Source organism: Rhinopithecus roxellana, chromosome 9 (genome assembly GCF_007565055.1).
Source record: "Rhinopithecus roxellana isolate Shanxi Qingling chromosome 9, ASM756505v1, whole genome shotgun sequence".
Taxonomy (NCBI): domain Eukaryota; kingdom Metazoa; phylum Chordata; class Mammalia; order Primates; family Cercopithecidae; genus Rhinopithecus; species Rhinopithecus roxellana.
The window spans coordinates 93,310,033-93,328,222 of NC_044557.1; the positions used below are offsets into that span (position 1 = coordinate 93,310,033).

The window sequence follows — 18,190 nt, forward strand, 5'->3', positions numbered from 1 at the left end:
CTGTGACTGTGTCACCTTCTTCAAGGAAGTATTATTAATAATAAATATTAGGGGTGAGACACAAGTAGCTTACCCATTAGAAATAGATTTTTCAGACATGGGCACTTTATTTCTAATGGATATCCCCATCAGTTTTTGGAACGGCAAGCGAGTATAAAAGTTCTTCACTTTATCTTCCAGTATAACTACACAGAGGAAGAAAGAAAATTCATTACTTAGAGATTTGCTATAGTAATGAAAATATGAGGACAAATGAGTAAAACACAAACTGAAAGTTTCTAATTAAAGATGACATATTAAATTCATATTAACTCTCACTTCCTATCCCAAATCTCACTAAAATGATGGTAAGTCCACAAGGACAAAGATTTTTTTTTTTTAAAGTGGGGACACAGCAACAAAATGTTGGAAGCTAGAAAGCATATGGAGGAATAAAGATAGGCCTAATAGACCAAGAAAACTACTCAACTTTTCTGTGGGAAGAACCAAGAAGCAATGCCATCTGCCCTCTGGAATCCTACAAGGTTTAAGTATGGTAGCCCTGGGGGTGAAGGTGGCCCAAACAGAAGTACTGGCTGGAATCTCTTTAAGAAGCTATTTGGTCTCTAGATGCTCTCCTCTGCTCTCCACAGCTGACAAAAGCCCCCTCCCCACCATGGAAGAAGATAGAAGGTTCATTTTCTCAAGAGGACAGAAGAGAGGATCTCTTGGGTACATCAGGTACAGTCCATGGCATGAGCACTTCACTGGAAGTAGGAGATTCTTTCAAGTCAGTCTGCATAATGAATATTGAGGTGTCCCCCCCCGATATTTTCCAAATTTATTTGGTGCCCAAATCACCAGCAGCCAGGCTCATGCCCCAAGGCCAGGTGTTGAGAAACTCCTCTGAAGGAGGAACCTAAAAATACTGGTGTGAGGAATTCCCCAAAGGGCAACCCAACAGGATTGTCCCTCAGAGAAACCTAGAGTCGACAAGTTCCCACCACACATTTGGTGCTGCCCAGTCAGCTTGTGGACCCCTTTGACACTGGAGTGGAAAAATAAGGGTCACTGGACATCTGATAAAGGCCTCCACTGATGAAGATAGAACAGTAAATGAAAGGTGACAACATCTGGAGAAAACAGACTGTATGGGGTTAAAAAATCTCCAAAAATATGGCATCATTAATGGACTGGGAGAGAAAATCACCTTCTATCTTGTTAAAGTCACTGCTGCTGACATTCTGTGTAATATACAGCCAAATGGAATCTGATGCAGGTATTAAAGGTGGCTCTCTTAGGAGAGGATTATTTCCATTGTCAATTTGATGCAGTTCTAAATGGTTTCACATCTCTACAAGGAACATGAATAACTTTACTTTTAAAAGAAGAAGAAATTAGTTTTAAGTGTCAATAAATATTTTGGATTTTATTTTTTTAAAGCCTACTTCTGCATTGAAATATTGTCCCAAATAATCCTGTTTCATATTTTTTGTATAAACTGAGACAATTACGCAGTAGTTTATTGATTCTAACCTGAAAGTTTGGATCCGTGTTCCCATCTTCTTGAAACCAATAAAAGTATAAAGAAAATGTTTTTTAAATAAGAAACTAATCTGGATATTTCTAAAACCATAGAGCCAGCAGAACATTGGAAATACAGTTTATGCAGATCCCTCCAAGTGCTCACCTTTCTTCTGGAACAGGGCCTTTGGCCTCTGGGGCAGGATCAATCTGCAGCCCTGGGCATTGGACTCCAAGATGTCATCACACATCTGTGCCTCTGGGTAGAGGGTGCAGGTGAAGTACAAGGATGCACTCTCTGTTATTTCTGCAAACTGACAGAAGGAGTGCTCCTGCACACAACCTACAGGCAAGACAGTAGTGTGATTTTAGTTCTTGCATGGTCTACAGAGGAGAATAATCTCTACAGGATTATCTGGGGTAGGGGGAATGGCTGGTGGAGATGCCTCCTAGTTAGGGAAGAGGCCTGAGACTGTCATGATCATCCAGTCTGAAAGGCCCATGCAAAAGCCCTGGGGTTCTGATAGCTGAGGAGGGAGGTGTGTGCTCCTGAATAAAGGGAGAGTCAAAGGCATAAGGGGAAAACCTCAAACTCAGCAATACAAGAGGCAAAAGAGTAATATTCCATTGGATCCACCCATGGCCATCTCAGAGGGAGTCAAGATCTGCAGACCAGAGGCCATGGGACTGTAAAAACTGTGAACTTTGTGAATGGTCTCCTTGTACCTGTGCCCAAGTCAGCCTATGCCCCTGGTATATATGAGCTCCCCAAAGGCTAGGAACGTGGTTGATTTGATTCATTTTGGGTGTTCTCTTTCATCTCCAAAATCAAACACAAAGCTTTGAACATAACACATACTTAATAACTTTCAAATGGATGGATGGATAGATGGATGGATGGATGGATGGATAGATGGATGGATGGATGAATGGATGGGATGGGATGGATGGATGGATGGATGGATGGATGGATGGATGGATGGATGGAATGGATGGACAGATGGACGGATGGACAGACGGCTGGCTGGATGGATGGATGGATGGATGGATGGATGGATGGATGGATGGGATGGATGGATGGGATGGATGGAGAAACAGGTGGATGAAGATAGGCTCTGGGAACAGAGTAGAGATTACATTGTAACCTTCTAGAAAATAGGGGTTATGTGTTATCTTTCTTTTATATCATCCATGGTACTAAGAGTGCAGTGATCCCTGAGTTATGATATAATATTTGACCTTATATGTTTCTCAGGAGTTGCCAAACTAGGTCTGTGATGCTTGACTACAGTGTCTGGAAGAAGAAGGATGAGGTCTAAGTATACTTACGAGAAAGGCACCACAGGTTTGCCTGCTGGGCTGAAAACAGGTGCTTGAAAAGCCAGTGCTTCTGGCTGGGCAGTGATCGATTTCCATTGACAATGACCTGGTCAAGGTCCACAGGAGAGAAAAGATCTGTTGTCAAACCTGAAAAAGAAGCAGAGGGTCCATTTCCTGCACCTTTATCTCTAGTGAATATGAGAAAAACACAAGAAAGAAACACACACACACACACACACACACAGAGAGAGAGAGAGAGAGAGAGAGAGAGAGAGAGAGAGAGAGAGAGAGAGAGTCAGAGATAGAGACAGAGACATTTTTATGCTGTGTGAAACCAGAGCAGGATTGAAGTCAGTAGAGCTGAGAGTCTGCTCAGACAGGAATAGTTCAGAAGGCCCCAGGAAGTCCTAAAAGTTATGGGATGGCAAAATCTTAGAATCTGGGTTTGGATAAAGTCTTGGAAGTTATCTAGTCCACCTTTTCACCAAATGCGGAAGTTTTTCCCTGGAGACCTCTGGCAAATGCCTCTATAGCTCCACATGACAACATTGTGCTGACCACAGCAGCCTACTCCATCATTAGGAAGTTGTATAGTCAAGTCCTCTTTTTGTAACTTTGAGCCACTAATCCTCTTTTCTGTCTTCTGAAGTCACATGGAAGTCCAGCCTCTCTCCCAAATGGTAGTCTTCATCTATAAAGTCAGCTTTCAGCTCCACTTAACCCAAACTTGAAAGTTTTAGCTCAATCATTCCCTGAATCTTTCTTCAGGTATTCATATGCCATGATCCCAGCTCTTCCTTGGGTTCCCACTGCCTATGGAACATAAATCCAGGTTCTTTTCTTAATCTGGGCTCTACCTGCATTTTGAGCCTCACCTCAGATTGTCTTGATTTGCACTCCAGCAGCACAACAGCCCTGCTAACTCTCTAGCTCATCACCACGCTGTGTGCAGTCCCCGTGCAATTGCTCATGCTCTTCCCTCTGTTGACTCAAGCTCCATTACACCCTCCTCTCCCACCCAGCTAGTGCAGCTTGTACTTCGAGGATCAGCTTTGATCCCTCCTGCTCTGATGTCCTGTGGTTCTCTATAAGGAGATTCTACAGGGCCAAGGGTCCCAACACCCAGGCCCAGTGGGGACAGCTCTGTATCCTTAGAGGGCTCTGTCTTCAGGGGGACGTACAATGGTGGCATGAGGCAGATCAGGGAGATGAGCTAGGGAATGTTTGAAATGTCCATTCATTCAGGGCTCTGTATAAGGGATACTATATCCCCTATACACCTCCACTTTGCTGTGGACTTGGGCACTGCACTTTCCTTGTTAGTGCTTGTCAGCAGCCACTTTCCACACTCCATAAAGCAGGCTCAAGGAGACTGAGCTTCTTCACTAGAAAGAACCACTGGACAGGATAAAGGTTTTACGAGTACTTGGCAAGATCAGAAGTCTGGTGCTGGCAGAGACCCCAGAGACCATGTTTCCACCCCAGCCTGCATCTCATCTGATTGTATGATGATCAGTTTCCATGCCTGTTTCCTCTCTGAACCATGCCTGGCACAAGAGGGCAAAGACCTAAGAGACCATATTGCCTCCCCAGCCCTCATCTCACATAATTGTATAATGGCCAGTCCCCATGTGGGTCTCCCCATTGAACCATGCCTGGCACAAAGTAGGAGCTCAGGGAGATCACAGATTGCCCCTTAGGATAGCAGTGCAAGGGAAGAGAAATAAGGCAGCAGGACTGAAGGCACACCTGCTCTTGGAGCCTTAGCACAGGTGTTCCCCTTACCTGGAACACCTTTCCTCAGGTGTACCTGGGAGCATCTGGCAGATCTTTCTGGCCTCCTCTGAGAAACCCTTCCTGACCCCTGCAGGCTGCTAGCATTCCTTCTCCTGCACTCTCACTGCACCTAACACCTGTCCACATTGCACCCCTTGATATGTTGTCATGCAGTGATTGGCACATGGAACTCTCACTAGTCTGTGAATGTCCAAGGCCACAGCCACGTGTGCTCAAAAATGTCTGCTGGATGAAAGAATGAATACTGTAGCCGCTTCATCTTATACCTGGTTTACATGCCATATTAGATAAAGTCATTTCCTACTTCTCTTAAAACTATGTGCTCTCCTTAAAAGCAAGGAGACCAATCACTCTCATTGGCTTCCTGGGTTTGTCTCAAATATCAGACTGATGGGAGTAACCTGGTACACAAAGGGGAAGATTCCACTGTCCTCTGAATCAGAGAGGCCGTTCTCATGGACCCTGAGAAGCACCCTCCAAGTAAACGAGCACGTGGAGACGCCACTGGGCTTGGACTCAATGCAATTTATTCTCCAGGCACTTTATCTCCTTGAGCTGGGGAATGCAGTCAAGCAAGAAAGGGAAAACTGAGTTGAGCCTTGTCTATTCACCCTGACTCCTCGCAACGTCTCCAGTGGGGGCCAAGCTCCCCTTCTAGGGGAGAGGGAAGAAAGCAGGGGTGGGGGGAGCATCCTGTGTGAATCATGTGAGAGTTTTGCAGATGCTGCCCTAAAGTAGTGTGTGATGATGGATTTGACAGAACCTTCCCAAGTGCCACTAACTCATGCACATTTACATTATCATGAGCTGTGTGGCTGCCCCTCAAAGGCACAGCCAAGGTTGAGGATCACAAACACAATGCCTAATCAAGCAAGGGAGGGCAGGGTGCTGGGCATTTTTTAGGCATGTGTTAAGTACCAGGCACTGTGCCAAGTGTTTTCTATCTAATGGGATAAGAGGTAGACAAAATTATTTTACACATGAATCCGAGGCTATTAGCAGGGAAGCAAATTACCCATGGCCATGCACTAAGGCATGTAGTCAGTGGCAGAATTGTGGTTCAAGCTCTAGTATTGCTCTGTAATGTGATGTTTTTTCCCTTGTACCATGCTGCTTTCCCGTGCCTGCAGTCTGATCTGGCTCTCCCTCTTCTTCTTCCCTTCCCTTTCCTTCTTCCCTTCTGCTCCTACTCCTATTCCTACAGTGTGTCCATGCATGCAAATGCACACACACACACACCCCGACCAGAGGTGGACGTCTTGCCTCCTGGTCCTTGTTGAGCCCATATTGAACAGCTGATCTCCCTCTCTCTCTGAGTTTTAGTGCCACCTCAGTAATAATAATCACAGACTCTGGAGGTAGAGAAGTCCCAGACAGTACATATGTACTGTTCCTATTCATGTTTGGAATCATAGCTTTCACTGTATGCATGACATACAAAAGATTCTAATAGACATATCATTCATTAAACAATTTCAGAATATTTACACTTTTTTTATACTCTTCAAGGTTGACATAAGTGAAGCCCATTGGCCACAGTCAGGTGAACCTTGCTCTTTGTTTCTTTTTTTAGGTTTTGTTATTATGGTTGTCTTCATTTCCAGTAACACTGATGAATTTGCAGTGGTTTTGCCTTACTTTCTGTGCCAATTGCCCATCTGAGGAGCTTCCCATATTTGTAAGCTGGATAACTGGGTTAGAAGACTAAAGGAGACTCCATAGATACAGAATAGTGATGTCAATACGTCCTTTCATTGATTAAACTCTTGGTGCACCCATTTAGTCTCTGCATTCAGACACCCAAGTATGTAAGAAGGTTTTGGGTTGGTACCTGTCTCTGTTGGAGATGCTGGCCTTGGCACTGTGTCTTTTCTACATCCCATAGACTCGGGCCGAGACCCCATGTCAGAATCTAGGAGAAAAAAAAGAGTTGTTGCAATATTGGGGAGAAGGGGTAGTATTCCACTGGTCAACAAAATGGTAGTAGCGATGTGAGAAAAATTAGGGCCTAAAGCCAGGTGCCTTAGATAAGATCTACAACAGATGCCCTGACATAGGTCTGCACTCTTTTTATACGGAACATCATTCAACTTCTCAATGATAGAACAGTCATTATCTATGATATTGAAACTATTAACATATGCAAAGCCCTTTCAAGTTAACAAAATACGCTCATAAATATTGCTATTTATAACATCCTATGTAGGTAGAGAACAAGATTTCCATCTTACTCTTGAGAAAACTGAGACTTAGAGAGGCAAAATAATTTATCCCAGACCACTCAAGTGTCCAGTAAATGAATTAGAAATTTAAAACATGTAACTAAATGTTCAAGTCAGGAACAGGTCTTCCATGAAAGCGAGTGAGGCTGTGGTGGCACAGGTATTAGGCAGGGCTTAAGGCACTTCCCTGTAGTGTAGCAAATGTCCTGGAGAAATGTAAGTCCCTGATTTTTCATCAGCTAACACTTTATCAGAAATTTCTGATAACTAGGAAGTGCTGGACTTGGGACCTCCTACCAGTGTCTGGTCTCGACCCCAGGATCTCCCAGGCCTCCCATGGGCATTTCACATACCCTCTCCAAGTCTCATTTTCCTTGCCTGGAAAATGAATAAAATATCACCCCCTCTTCAGATTATACCTTATAGGTATAATTAAATGAGAAAAGAAGTACATAATCTCATTTTATCTCTTTAAAATGAAAATGATGGTAAACACCTTCCTTTTCATTTTCTCCTCCCCCTCCTCTTCTCCTCTTCCTCCTCATCCTCTTCTGCCTTCCATGTTCTCTTCATCACCACCACCCCCACCAACATCACTCAGCAGGTATTATATGCGCAGCACTGTTTTGTGCATTGATGCACCATTGCTCAGGCAATTCTGAGGCCAGTGACATCTGTATTGCATGTTACCCACGGGGAATCTGGGCATGAGGGGCTGGTCCATGGGCTCCCAGGCACACGAGTGGGGATTGATAGGACCAGGATCCACATCCTGTCATTCCAACTCTGTGCCTTTCTGCTCCTTCGGTTTATCAGCATATAGAAGCAAATCACCAATCCTCTCTCGGGACACTGAAGATCAGCGAGGACAGATTAGGGGAACAGGAAAGAGGTAATATGGGGTCAGGGGCCTTTTTTCATGCCTCTCACCCAGTACATATGGCCATGACCTGTGATGGGCCACTGCTCTACCTGCTCCCTCCTGAGGCCAGAACCCTTCAAGAGTCAGGACTGTGCCTCTCATCTCTCTCCTAAATGCCTTTCATTTTCCCTGGGTCTGAGTAGGCACTTAGTCAACATTCAGAAAACTCGAAGGAGGACAAAGAAGCAGAAGGGAAGTGCCAAGCGGGCATGTTGTCAGACTCTCCATTTTTCCCCTACTCTGTCCCACAGTACCATTATCTCTGAGCAGGAGTTCAGGGCACTACCTGCCTGGGGTTCTGTCCCCAGTCCCTGGGCCTCAGGGTGAAAGGCACATGGGGCTGAGTCCCCTTAGATAAATGCCTCTTGTGCTTTGCAATGGCCCTGAACTCCCCTCCTAGGAACAAGAGTGTCTTGTGGTCAGCAAACTTTATCTCACGGGAACCTAGTGCTTCCTCCCTCCATTCCTTCTTGGGTTTCCACAGTATTCATTTTTCTTTTAGATTTTGGTATCTTATCTGATGAATTGGAGCCCTTCTATTACACAGAAAGTATGCATTTGGAAACTGACTCTCTACCTATTCCTCTACGGAAATAGAGTGCCCTGTGAATGGGAGGTGGTGCCAGACAATCTCATGTAATCAGCGTCCTGCTAACCCCCCTCTTCCACCATGGAGCTCACCTTTCCAGAGATAAACCTGCTGAAAATTGGTAAAGGTGTCTTGAGTTCCTTCTAGGGGTGTCATACCTGCAAAGGAAGATGTTTATTTTTATGAGGTTGAGTGTGCTGTCACTGGGTACCCACCATTACCACAATAGCCCCATCTCCCTTGACACAGGCTCTTCCTAGGCCTGAAAAATGTGTTTCTGATGCAAGGTGTAACCCAGAAGCTTCTTGCAACTCTATTCCAGCTCCCTGGTACAAAACCAGAGCTGGTAAGACATTGGGCATCATACTCCGGGCACCAAAGGGACTACTTCCGTGAGGGGTTGTGAACCTATGACTCGGGAGTCACTTAAGGAACTGGAGATTGGCTTGAAGAAAGCAAAGCTCCTGGGACACTCAAGGGCTGTGTGAGTTTCCCACATCACTTAACTCCTCAGAGACCCTTGCCTCATTGGTAAATGTGGACAGCGATTTATCCTCTGCAGTCCTCAACATTTGATAGGCAGCCACTTGTTGGCAGCTGCCACGACTCAATTGATTACTAATATTATCTGATTTTCCTTTCTAGCAAACTGTTCTCCCCTGGATGCCATTCTGAATAAGACCAGACTTGCCACACCATTTCCTGATGGTCAGTGCTGCCTCTTTTGCCCCTGCTCAGTCTTCAGTTCCTTTCAAATTCCCTGTGACATGGAAGGTGAAGGAAATAGCCCATATAGCAGAGTCTGGAGGCAAATAAGCCCCATGCTACAGGAGAGGGCTGGCTGACAGCCTGAGACATCGAGATATGATTAAATTTTGTTTTTAATTATTATTAGGAGCTAGTTTTTATATACCTTTTTTAAAAATTTTATTTTACTTTAAGTTCCAGGATACATGTGCAAACCTTTGTGCAGGTTTGTTACGTATGTATACATGTGCCATGGTGATATGCTGTGCCTATCAACCTGTCATTTAGGTTTTAAGCCCTGCGTGCATTAGGTATTTGTCCTAATGAAGAGCTAGCTATTTATAAACCGTTATTACCATTTACCCAACACTAGCAGGGGTGTCCAAGGGAGAGAATACAGTCATGGGTTCTTAGTTTCTGTCTCTGGTTGGGCCAGTAAAGCCCCTTCCTCATCACTCTTTCCCACTTATCACTAAAGACAGAAACTAAAACCATGGTGTCAGACTACTAAAAGCCTAAAACAAAACAAAACAACAACAACAACAACAACAGGTGGATTAGACAAGCTTGCATGAAAACCTTCCATATATTACCTAATTTAAAACTCACAGGCATGCTATAAAGTAAGGTCCCCAATTTCCAGATAAAGGAATCAAAGTCAAGAAAGGTTAATGCAAGAATTTAAACTCCACGTATTTGGCTTCAAATCCCATACTCCTTCCTAACCACCACACTAAGGAGAGGATAATATACAGCCATGCATCTCTTACCAACCAGGATATGTTCTGAGAAATGCAATTTTGTTGTTGTGTGATCATAAAGTGTACTTACATAAGACTAGATGCTCTATCTACTTTTATTTACATATATTTTTTCATACAAAAACACAAATGTCCCAGCATCATTACTGAATATCAATCATTTCCCCTACTTGATCTGAAATGCCAATATCAAGTGCTATGTATCAGGTTTCTATTATTATCCATTATAATCTTATGGATTCCTCTTATAATCTTATTCTCCATTATAATCTTATGGGACCACCATTACATATGTGGTCCTTCATTAGTCAAAGTGTCTTTCTGAGGTGCATGGCTGTACTTCAGAATTCTGTCCATCTGACATGGCAAAAATGTTAAAGGTGTTGTGTTTAAAGAGATGTGAACTGAACTCTCTGGAAAACTCGGCTATCAAAGTGACAAGCCCCCCCCCGCCCCCCCCCCCCGGGCTGACCATGTTCTAGGACATAGAGGTCAGCCAAAAATGCACTTTCATTTGATTTTACTTCTGAAATGAGAATGAACAATGGTGCTAGAACTTCTCAGACTGTGCAATGTTGGGATGTTTCTCTAAAGGATCCACTTAAACTTCTGTCATAGCCTTCTTTAGAAGGTAAAAGTTATTTATAACAATTTGGGCAAGTGAACACCTATGGCATCTGAAAGATGTAGACTTGGATCTCTGCAATTACTGGACTTGTCCCCCACACTGCGAAGACCTCACCATATACTCCTACTGCAACAACACAGAACCAGTGGTTGCGCACCTGTTCAGTTTGTGTTCCGTTTTCATTCTCTCCTCATGATATCATCATTTGCTTATTTCAAAGCTCAGACTATGGGGTTTTAGACTTTGTCACAAGGGAAATCAGGTACTTTTTTTTTTTTTTTTTTTTTTTTTTGAGATGGAGGCTTGCTCTGTTGCTCAGACTGGAGTAAAATAGCACAATCTCGGCTTGCTGCAACTTCTGCCTTCCAGGTTCAAGCAATTCTCCTGCCTCAGCCTCCCAGGTAGCTGGGATTACAGGTTCCCACCACCATGCCCGGCTAATTTTTGTATTTTTAGTAGAGACAGGGTTTCACCATGTTGGCCAGGCTGATCTTGAACTCCTGACCTCATGATCTACCGGCCTTGGCCTCCCAAAGTGCTGGGATTACAGGCGTGAGCCACCACGCCCAACTTTAAATCTTTTTATACCCAAATCTATTGATATACTGATTCTTTAAAGATAGATAGATACACCATATGTAGATACATATATAGATAGCTATAGATATACTGTATATATTCATATAGGTAATACAGATGTAAAGTGAATAACATTTTAAAAATACTTTTGGTCATGCATTATAATTCTTATTTAGCCTGTAAAAGTTAAAGAAACATTTATCTCTAGAGTATTGTATTGCTCTCAAGTCTAAGGCTGAAGCCAATGACCACATTAAGAAGCAGTTTACCATGAAATACATTTTCAGTGATCTGGATGAGACTGGAGACTATTATTCTAAGTGAAGTAACTCAGGGATGAAAAACCAGTCATGGAATGTTCTCACTGATACGTGGGAGTTAAGCTATGACGACGCAAAGGCATAAGAATAATACAGTGGACCTTGGGGACTTGGAGGGAAGGGTGAGAGGGGGGCAAGGGATAAATGACTACAAATAGGGTGCAGTGGATGCTGTTCAGATGATGGGTGCACCAAAATCTCACAAATCACCACTAAGGAACTTACTCATGTAACCAAACACCAACTTACCCCAATAACCTAAGGAAAAATAATATACACGTGTGTGTGTGTGTGTGTGTGTGTGTGTAGCTTACCATGAAATAATTGGGGAATTTGGGTTATGGTCCCTCAATACAAATACAAATTCAGTCACATCCCCTTCCTAAGGGGTCTGCCTGCCCCTTCCTGAGAGCAGTAGCCCTAGGAAATGCCAAGAGGAAGCTCTTTACCTCCCAGTAGCCTCAGTGTCTGACTTGGGGAGAGTTGGTGGTGAGTTTTTCACTCTGTCTGAGACTCTTATTTTTGTCAGTATGTGTGTCCTGTTTTACATAACGTCAAAAATTATAGGTGCCTTTCATTACTCAGAGACAAACGGGTGCTTCCCGCAGGTGCACATCAGTTTAGGACTGTATTTTTGGCCCAGAATGTACTAAACTGTGATAGGAAGTAGACCTTCTTATACACTCTGTCCATCTCAAGGCAACAGAGCCTTGGGTCTGCCAGCCTGGGAAATATGCTGTCTTAAGTTCATCCTTGGTTTTTGCCTGTTTCAACACAATTTAATCCAATGGAATATTCAACTAAATTCAGCACATGTATGTAGAGTGCCTTGGTAGGCCCAGAAAGTCACCTGACCAGCATCTACAGAGATTATTGTGTCCTGGGAAGCACCTTTGTCATTCACCATAAGGAAAGCTGTAACCCCTTGGTGGTCTTAATTATTAATATGATTGCCAAGTCTCCATAGGAATACATAGAGAATACTGGGTAAAAGACAGAATGTTGCCCTTCTTTCTCTTACCTTCCTCATCTCTCATTCCCACCTCTACATCCAAACTCACTTCCTCCTGCTTTCTAACTCAGTTAATAGGACCATCTACTTCTTGGGTCATCCTTGACTCCTTCTCCATCAGTCTCTGCATCCATTCAGACTAGTCCCTAAACTGTTCTTTAATCTTTCCTCTCCTCTGAACCCTTCCTCTAAGCTCAAGCCTCAGCACATCTCCTAACTCCATTAGGCTTTAGCTGATCCCCACCCAGGCCTTGACCTTGGCCCCCTCCCATCCCTCAGCCACACAACCCCCAGGTACTCATCCTGAAAGACAAACCTACCTTTGGTCCTGCAGGAGCTACAGGGATGTCAGAATTCAGTTCCTTGCAATCTGGCTCATGACAGCCTCATGCCCTAATCTGTCTCCAAAGTGCCCACCTCCCGAGTCACATTGAATGCTTGCCGTCAGGCCTCTGCGTCGTTGCATGTATTTTTCTCTCTGCCTAGAACCCTGTTCTGTTTCACTTGATTGACCTCTACTCATTCTTTCAGAATCAGGTTCTGCATCACTGTCTCCTGAAAGGCTTCCCTCAGCTCTCCAGCTGGTCACAGGACCCCCTCCTCTGGGTTTGCAGTATTCAGAGACCTTTTCTTTCTCTCCCCTCATGCCTGGTAGTTACTGTCCAGCTTCCTGGACACACTGTAAGTCCCTTCTTTATATTGCCCACTCCCCCAGCACAATTCTTGGCACAGAACTGGGGTTCAGTATATAAATAAATGCAAGGCTAAATGAAGGAGGGAGAACAAAACAATGAATGATACTCAGAGCCCACCAAATAAACACAGAGCTCTGCCCTCCCATGCATCAGAAGGTTAGCCCCAAATTAGTTTTCCTAAACAGACTTCTGACCCCTTACTCCATTCCCCAAAATTTCCCTAATAGAATATTGATGACTGTAAGAAGGTATAGAGAACCCAAGCAAGCATCGTTCCTCCTCTTCTCTGATAAATGGTCATAGTTTGACTGCCTAGAAAATACTTTCATTTCTTCCACAATAACTGAGTTATCCCTGCTACACACTCAGGCCTCCAGCCCCTGATTCAGGGTCGCTGCCCCTGTGATCAAGGCTGCAGGAGCACAAACACACTGAGAACTTGAGGGTTTGGGCACAGAACCTGATTCTTCAGCATTGCTGGGTATGGCGTGGTCTCTACTCAGAAAACTTCTGAAGAGATCATGCGCTGCGTCTGTGGCAGTCAAATTTAATCCACACCCTCAGATTAAACTGGGCAGGATCCTAAACGGAAAAGCACACTCTAGGAGTGGCACAGAAAAGTTGTTGTCCAGGAGCCCCGCCCTCCAGGAAGGAGTCACAGATGCATCAACTCTAACCCAGTTAACACCACCACCACTGGGCTTTGTTAATTAGCATAATGAATGCTGGAAATAGGTACATTATCTATTGGTCAGAAACATAGCATTCAAAACATGGCTTGGCTAAATGTATCACAGTGTCACTCCTATGCTGGCAGGAGGAGATTGTGACAGATTCCTGAACCCAATAGCCCTAGAGCCGTGGCTTGATTCAAAACGGGTCTGTCATCAGTCATGGATATGAAGGATTCTTGTTCATCTGATTTTGACAAGAAGGTGAGTTGAGTTCAGCTGTGAGAATAGTATTAGTTCTGTCTTAAATAAACCTTTCCAACAAGGTGCCAAGGATAGCAAGCTGGGGCTTCACTGGGGCCACTGAACAGGTGACAGGTCGTGACAGTTTCTGGGCCTGTTTGCTAATAACTGCTTGGATGTGTGGCAGAATTCGGAGACTTGCTTTCTTTACAATCCACTAGTGAGTTGTGAGGGGAAAGACCTCCAGCCATCAAAGATGACCATTATGAAGAATCAGCTGACACTCCTGGGCCTCCAGTGTGGGTTAGGTAGGTTCAGAATGGCTGCTGTAGGTCCTAGAGGCATTGATATAAGGATGGAGTCTCCCAGGGTCCTTCCTAGCAGATGGTGCCCAGCCTCAGGGGAACCGAGGCCTGGTCAGCTGCACCAGTACAATGGCCCCTGCCCCTCTCCTAGACAGTGAGCTTCCTTAACAGGAGGCAGATATCAGGATCTCTACATCCCACTTCCCAGTGCAAAGCAGATCTGAATAATGATTGTGGCGTAAAGGAAACCCGAACTGTGCTACTGGTGAGCTGAAAAACCTTGAGGAAGTTCCCTTGAGTCCCTATGCCTTATTCTCCCCATCAGTAAATGGAGAAAATGCCATTTCTCTCCCGTTCTTAGATGATGAGTGGAAATGACGTATGCAATGTGAACTGCTGGTCTATGCCCAGGGCTCTGAGGGAGTTGTAGAAAGCCACAGCTGCCCTCGGCACAGTGGCAGGATGGACGGGCCAGGAGCTGCTGCCCTCCCTGCAATTGCCAGTCAAGTCCTCTGCAGCACTGCTGGGTGCACACCCTGTTCCTTGGCCCAGCTGGTGGGGTCATTCTGAAGTGTGTTTTACACTGATCCAGGGAATTAAGTACAGCTGGCCTCAGAGTCCACCCTTTATTGGCTGTCGTCTCTTCTCTGTGTTACTTCCCCTGAGACTCTGTTCATATTCCTTGTCCTTCCTATTTAAATGACACTCCTGAATCTTTGTCTCATGGTTGATTCTGGGAGAAGCCAAACTATAAACCGAGACACAAACATAGCACTAAGCACATGGCAACACCCAACCTGTGACAGCAGTAACTAATAACTGATAGGGCCCTATTTAAATGGCCCATCCTATTTCTAGACATTCATCAGCCATCTAATCTAGATGCATCTGGTTGCAATGAGTACCACAGGTGTGTTGTAACTTTCTTCACTGAGGTCCTGGCACCCCAAGATAATGACAAACACTGACATAAAACAGACCCCTATAAATTGAACATCAGGCAAAGCCTCACAATCACTCAACATCAAGCCTTTTGGATTCAGGATGAACCCAGAAGTATTTCCGCCAAGGCTTTTTTTTTTTTTTTTTTCTATCAAATTTTACGTCTGTGTGGCATTAGGGGACATTTAATCTGCCTGTTTTCCATTCATTTGCACTTCAAGATTTGTCAAAAACTAGCCATATGCAGCCCCAGAGCTTTCTAAGATGTTTTTCTGAGAAATAAGAGGGTTGACTCAGCCAGGAGCAAATAGTTGAATACACTCAGAAATGCTCACTGGAAATTTGGGAGATCCAGATCCTGAGTGAATTTCTCTCTGGAGAACACATGTCAACCCAGGCACCAAGGTGAAGCAAAATCTCATATTTTCAGCCATCACTCATTTCTGATGGCAGAAACCTCACAGCAAAAGGTGCTATGTCTCCAAATCAGATTCAAATAGCCTCCAGGTGTTTTGTGGGAGTGGTTGTTGGGGTATAATTGTTTGTTTCTTGGGAGCTGGTATTAGAAGTCAGTCCTAACTTCTGTGTGGCAGGTGACCTGAATTTGCTTTTACCAAACAGGAAAGGATATGCTAAGGGGACATTCTGCTTTCCTACAATCCTTGTCAGTCCACTAAGATGGGCAAACAGGAGGTCTGCTGTATTTAATAATCTCTGTATCTCTCACCCCATCTAGCCTGTGAGCTCCTTGAGAACAGAAGCCACTCTCCCCATCCTTGCCTCCGGACCTGGCCTGGTCACCTCACCCTCACACCTACTCAGCAGCTGCTCACGATACAAGGGAGGGAGGAGGAAACACAAGGGCTGCCCCAGCCTGGGGGAGGGCTCCCCACCAACTCACCTCCTCCAAAGCTGTTTGCACATCTCCCAGCTCCCCTCTGCAACTCACAGTTGACCCTACAGCTTTCCTGAATCTTCTGTTCCCTTCTCCCAACAGCTCTGTAAAATCCTTGAAGTAGAATATCCCATTAACTGGCATTAATACCCAATATCTGGAGCATAGCTGGCCCCAAAGCGATGTCTGAGGAGTGACACTCTCAGTTACCAGAGACCCCTTAATTTTTCTGGCACAATAACAAGGAGAACCCCAAAGCACTTTCCCCTTCCAGTAAATTGCACACAGGATGGTAGAAGCAGAAGGTGGCAGAGAGAGGTGAGTAGAGAGCTTCCACAAGACAGCACTGGTCTCCTAAGCTGAAGGCTTGAGCCCCAGCCATGGCGCCAATGCAAAGATTGTTTCTTAAGGTGTGTCATGTCAGAGCTCCAAACTTCACTCTCATGAGTGAAATTGTGATATAACCAACTGCCTCACCAGAGTGCCCAAAGGATCGATTGAGTTGTACGTGAAAGTACTTTGTATAATGCAGTGCAGATATTTACTACTTGAACTTGCGTTCTCTTGGGTTGTGACTTCCTACACCTGGCAATCAATTCATTTGTGCTTTAAAAACAAATGCTAATTCTCCATTACCCAGGTCATGTGTTGAACCACAGCCTGATAGTACCAGTGAACTGATCAACAAAAGCAGAAGTCTGTACCCAGAAGTCCCATGGGTGCCTCCGTTGGATGTGCTGTTAGGGAACCAGGGACCAGAGAACAAGGCTTCTTTGACAGCCTAGGGAGCATGCCAGCACTTCACTCAGTAATCTGTGAACAAATGGACCCACTGCACAGATGGCAGCCCTGAGGCTGAAGGTGGTCAAATGTCTTGAATAAGGTCACAGAGCTAGGGGAAAAGCCAGGCTCCATTCCAGACATTTTCACTCTCAGCCCTTGTGCCCCATCTCCAGTGTCCACTGTGAGCCTGCCCTGCTCAGCACCACTCTGCTGTTCCACACACATTATTCTTTAATCCTCCCAACTACCTGGAGAGTCAGAGACCACCATTATCCTCACTGAATAATTGGGAATACCAATGCCTAGAAGGGCCACACAGTGAGGACACATTCACACTGGAATTCAAATTCCAGGGCCTGATTCCAGAGTCTGTCTTCACAACCATCTATCCCATTGTTAAACTGGGAGGAAGAGGCCAGTCCTCAATCAAGTTTAGTGGGGAGGGAGTTTGTCTTTATTGTCCCTACTACCTCCCCATGTTCTTTCAAATCATTCCACGCCCTCCCCTGCAACTGTTCCTATACCCAGAACCCTCCTCTTTTCCTCCATCAATATCTGTTGTTAGAAAAGGGTATCTATCAGTTCTTCACACTGTAGTTAGAATTTAAATTATTACACTCCCTCCCTCTCACCTCCAGGGGTTAATCATACTAAAAGGCTGACCTCTTATTTTGAAGAGGAAATATCTGTGCCCTGTTGTCGTCAATTGGAGGTAGCCTCCTACTCAGCCTTTGTATAGGACAACCTCCAATTTGGAGTATCAAGGCTGCCTGAAATCTCTATCGTAGTACATGCTTCTTAAAGCCTTGCCCTCACCGCACAATACACACACACACACATAGGACACTGAAAAAAACAAACATTTCAAAGGTCTTCTGGTAATCACTTCTCTGGGAGGCCAGACAAGGGCACAGTCCTCATTTCTTGGGCACATACCAAGCACACGCTCTGGGTTGAGCAATTCACTTTGGATTTACTGCCACAAAAATATCATATGTCTTTCTTGAAATGCCTGTGTTCACCCGGTGCTCCTGGAGTAATGAATACCATATGTTTTCTACCCATCACATAAAGGAGCGATTAGATTTTATTGACCCCAAAAGAAACTATTTATGCTTTATGGAATTCCACCAAATTCTGTGATATTTTATTTCAGAATTTGGTGACCATGCACTCCATATATACATGTATTTTTTTTTTATGCCATCTTTATAAAACATAGCTCAATGGTGGGAATCCAGAAACTAATGAAACAC

General features: G+C 44.5%; 1 protein-coding gene across 1 annotated transcript in view; it reads right to left on the reverse strand.

Moving 5' to 3' along the window:
* Positions 1-18,190, reverse strand: part of TG (thyroglobulin) — a 272,527-nt gene that overhangs the window by 167,563 nt on the left and 86,774 nt on the right. The window contains 5 exon segments of the mRNA XM_010380291.2: positions 74-185; positions 1,670-1,846; positions 2,833-2,970; positions 6,452-6,532; positions 8,446-8,511. Of these exon segments, the coding sequence (XP_010378593.2) occupies positions 74-185; positions 1,670-1,846; positions 2,833-2,970; positions 6,452-6,532; positions 8,446-8,511 (574 nt within the window).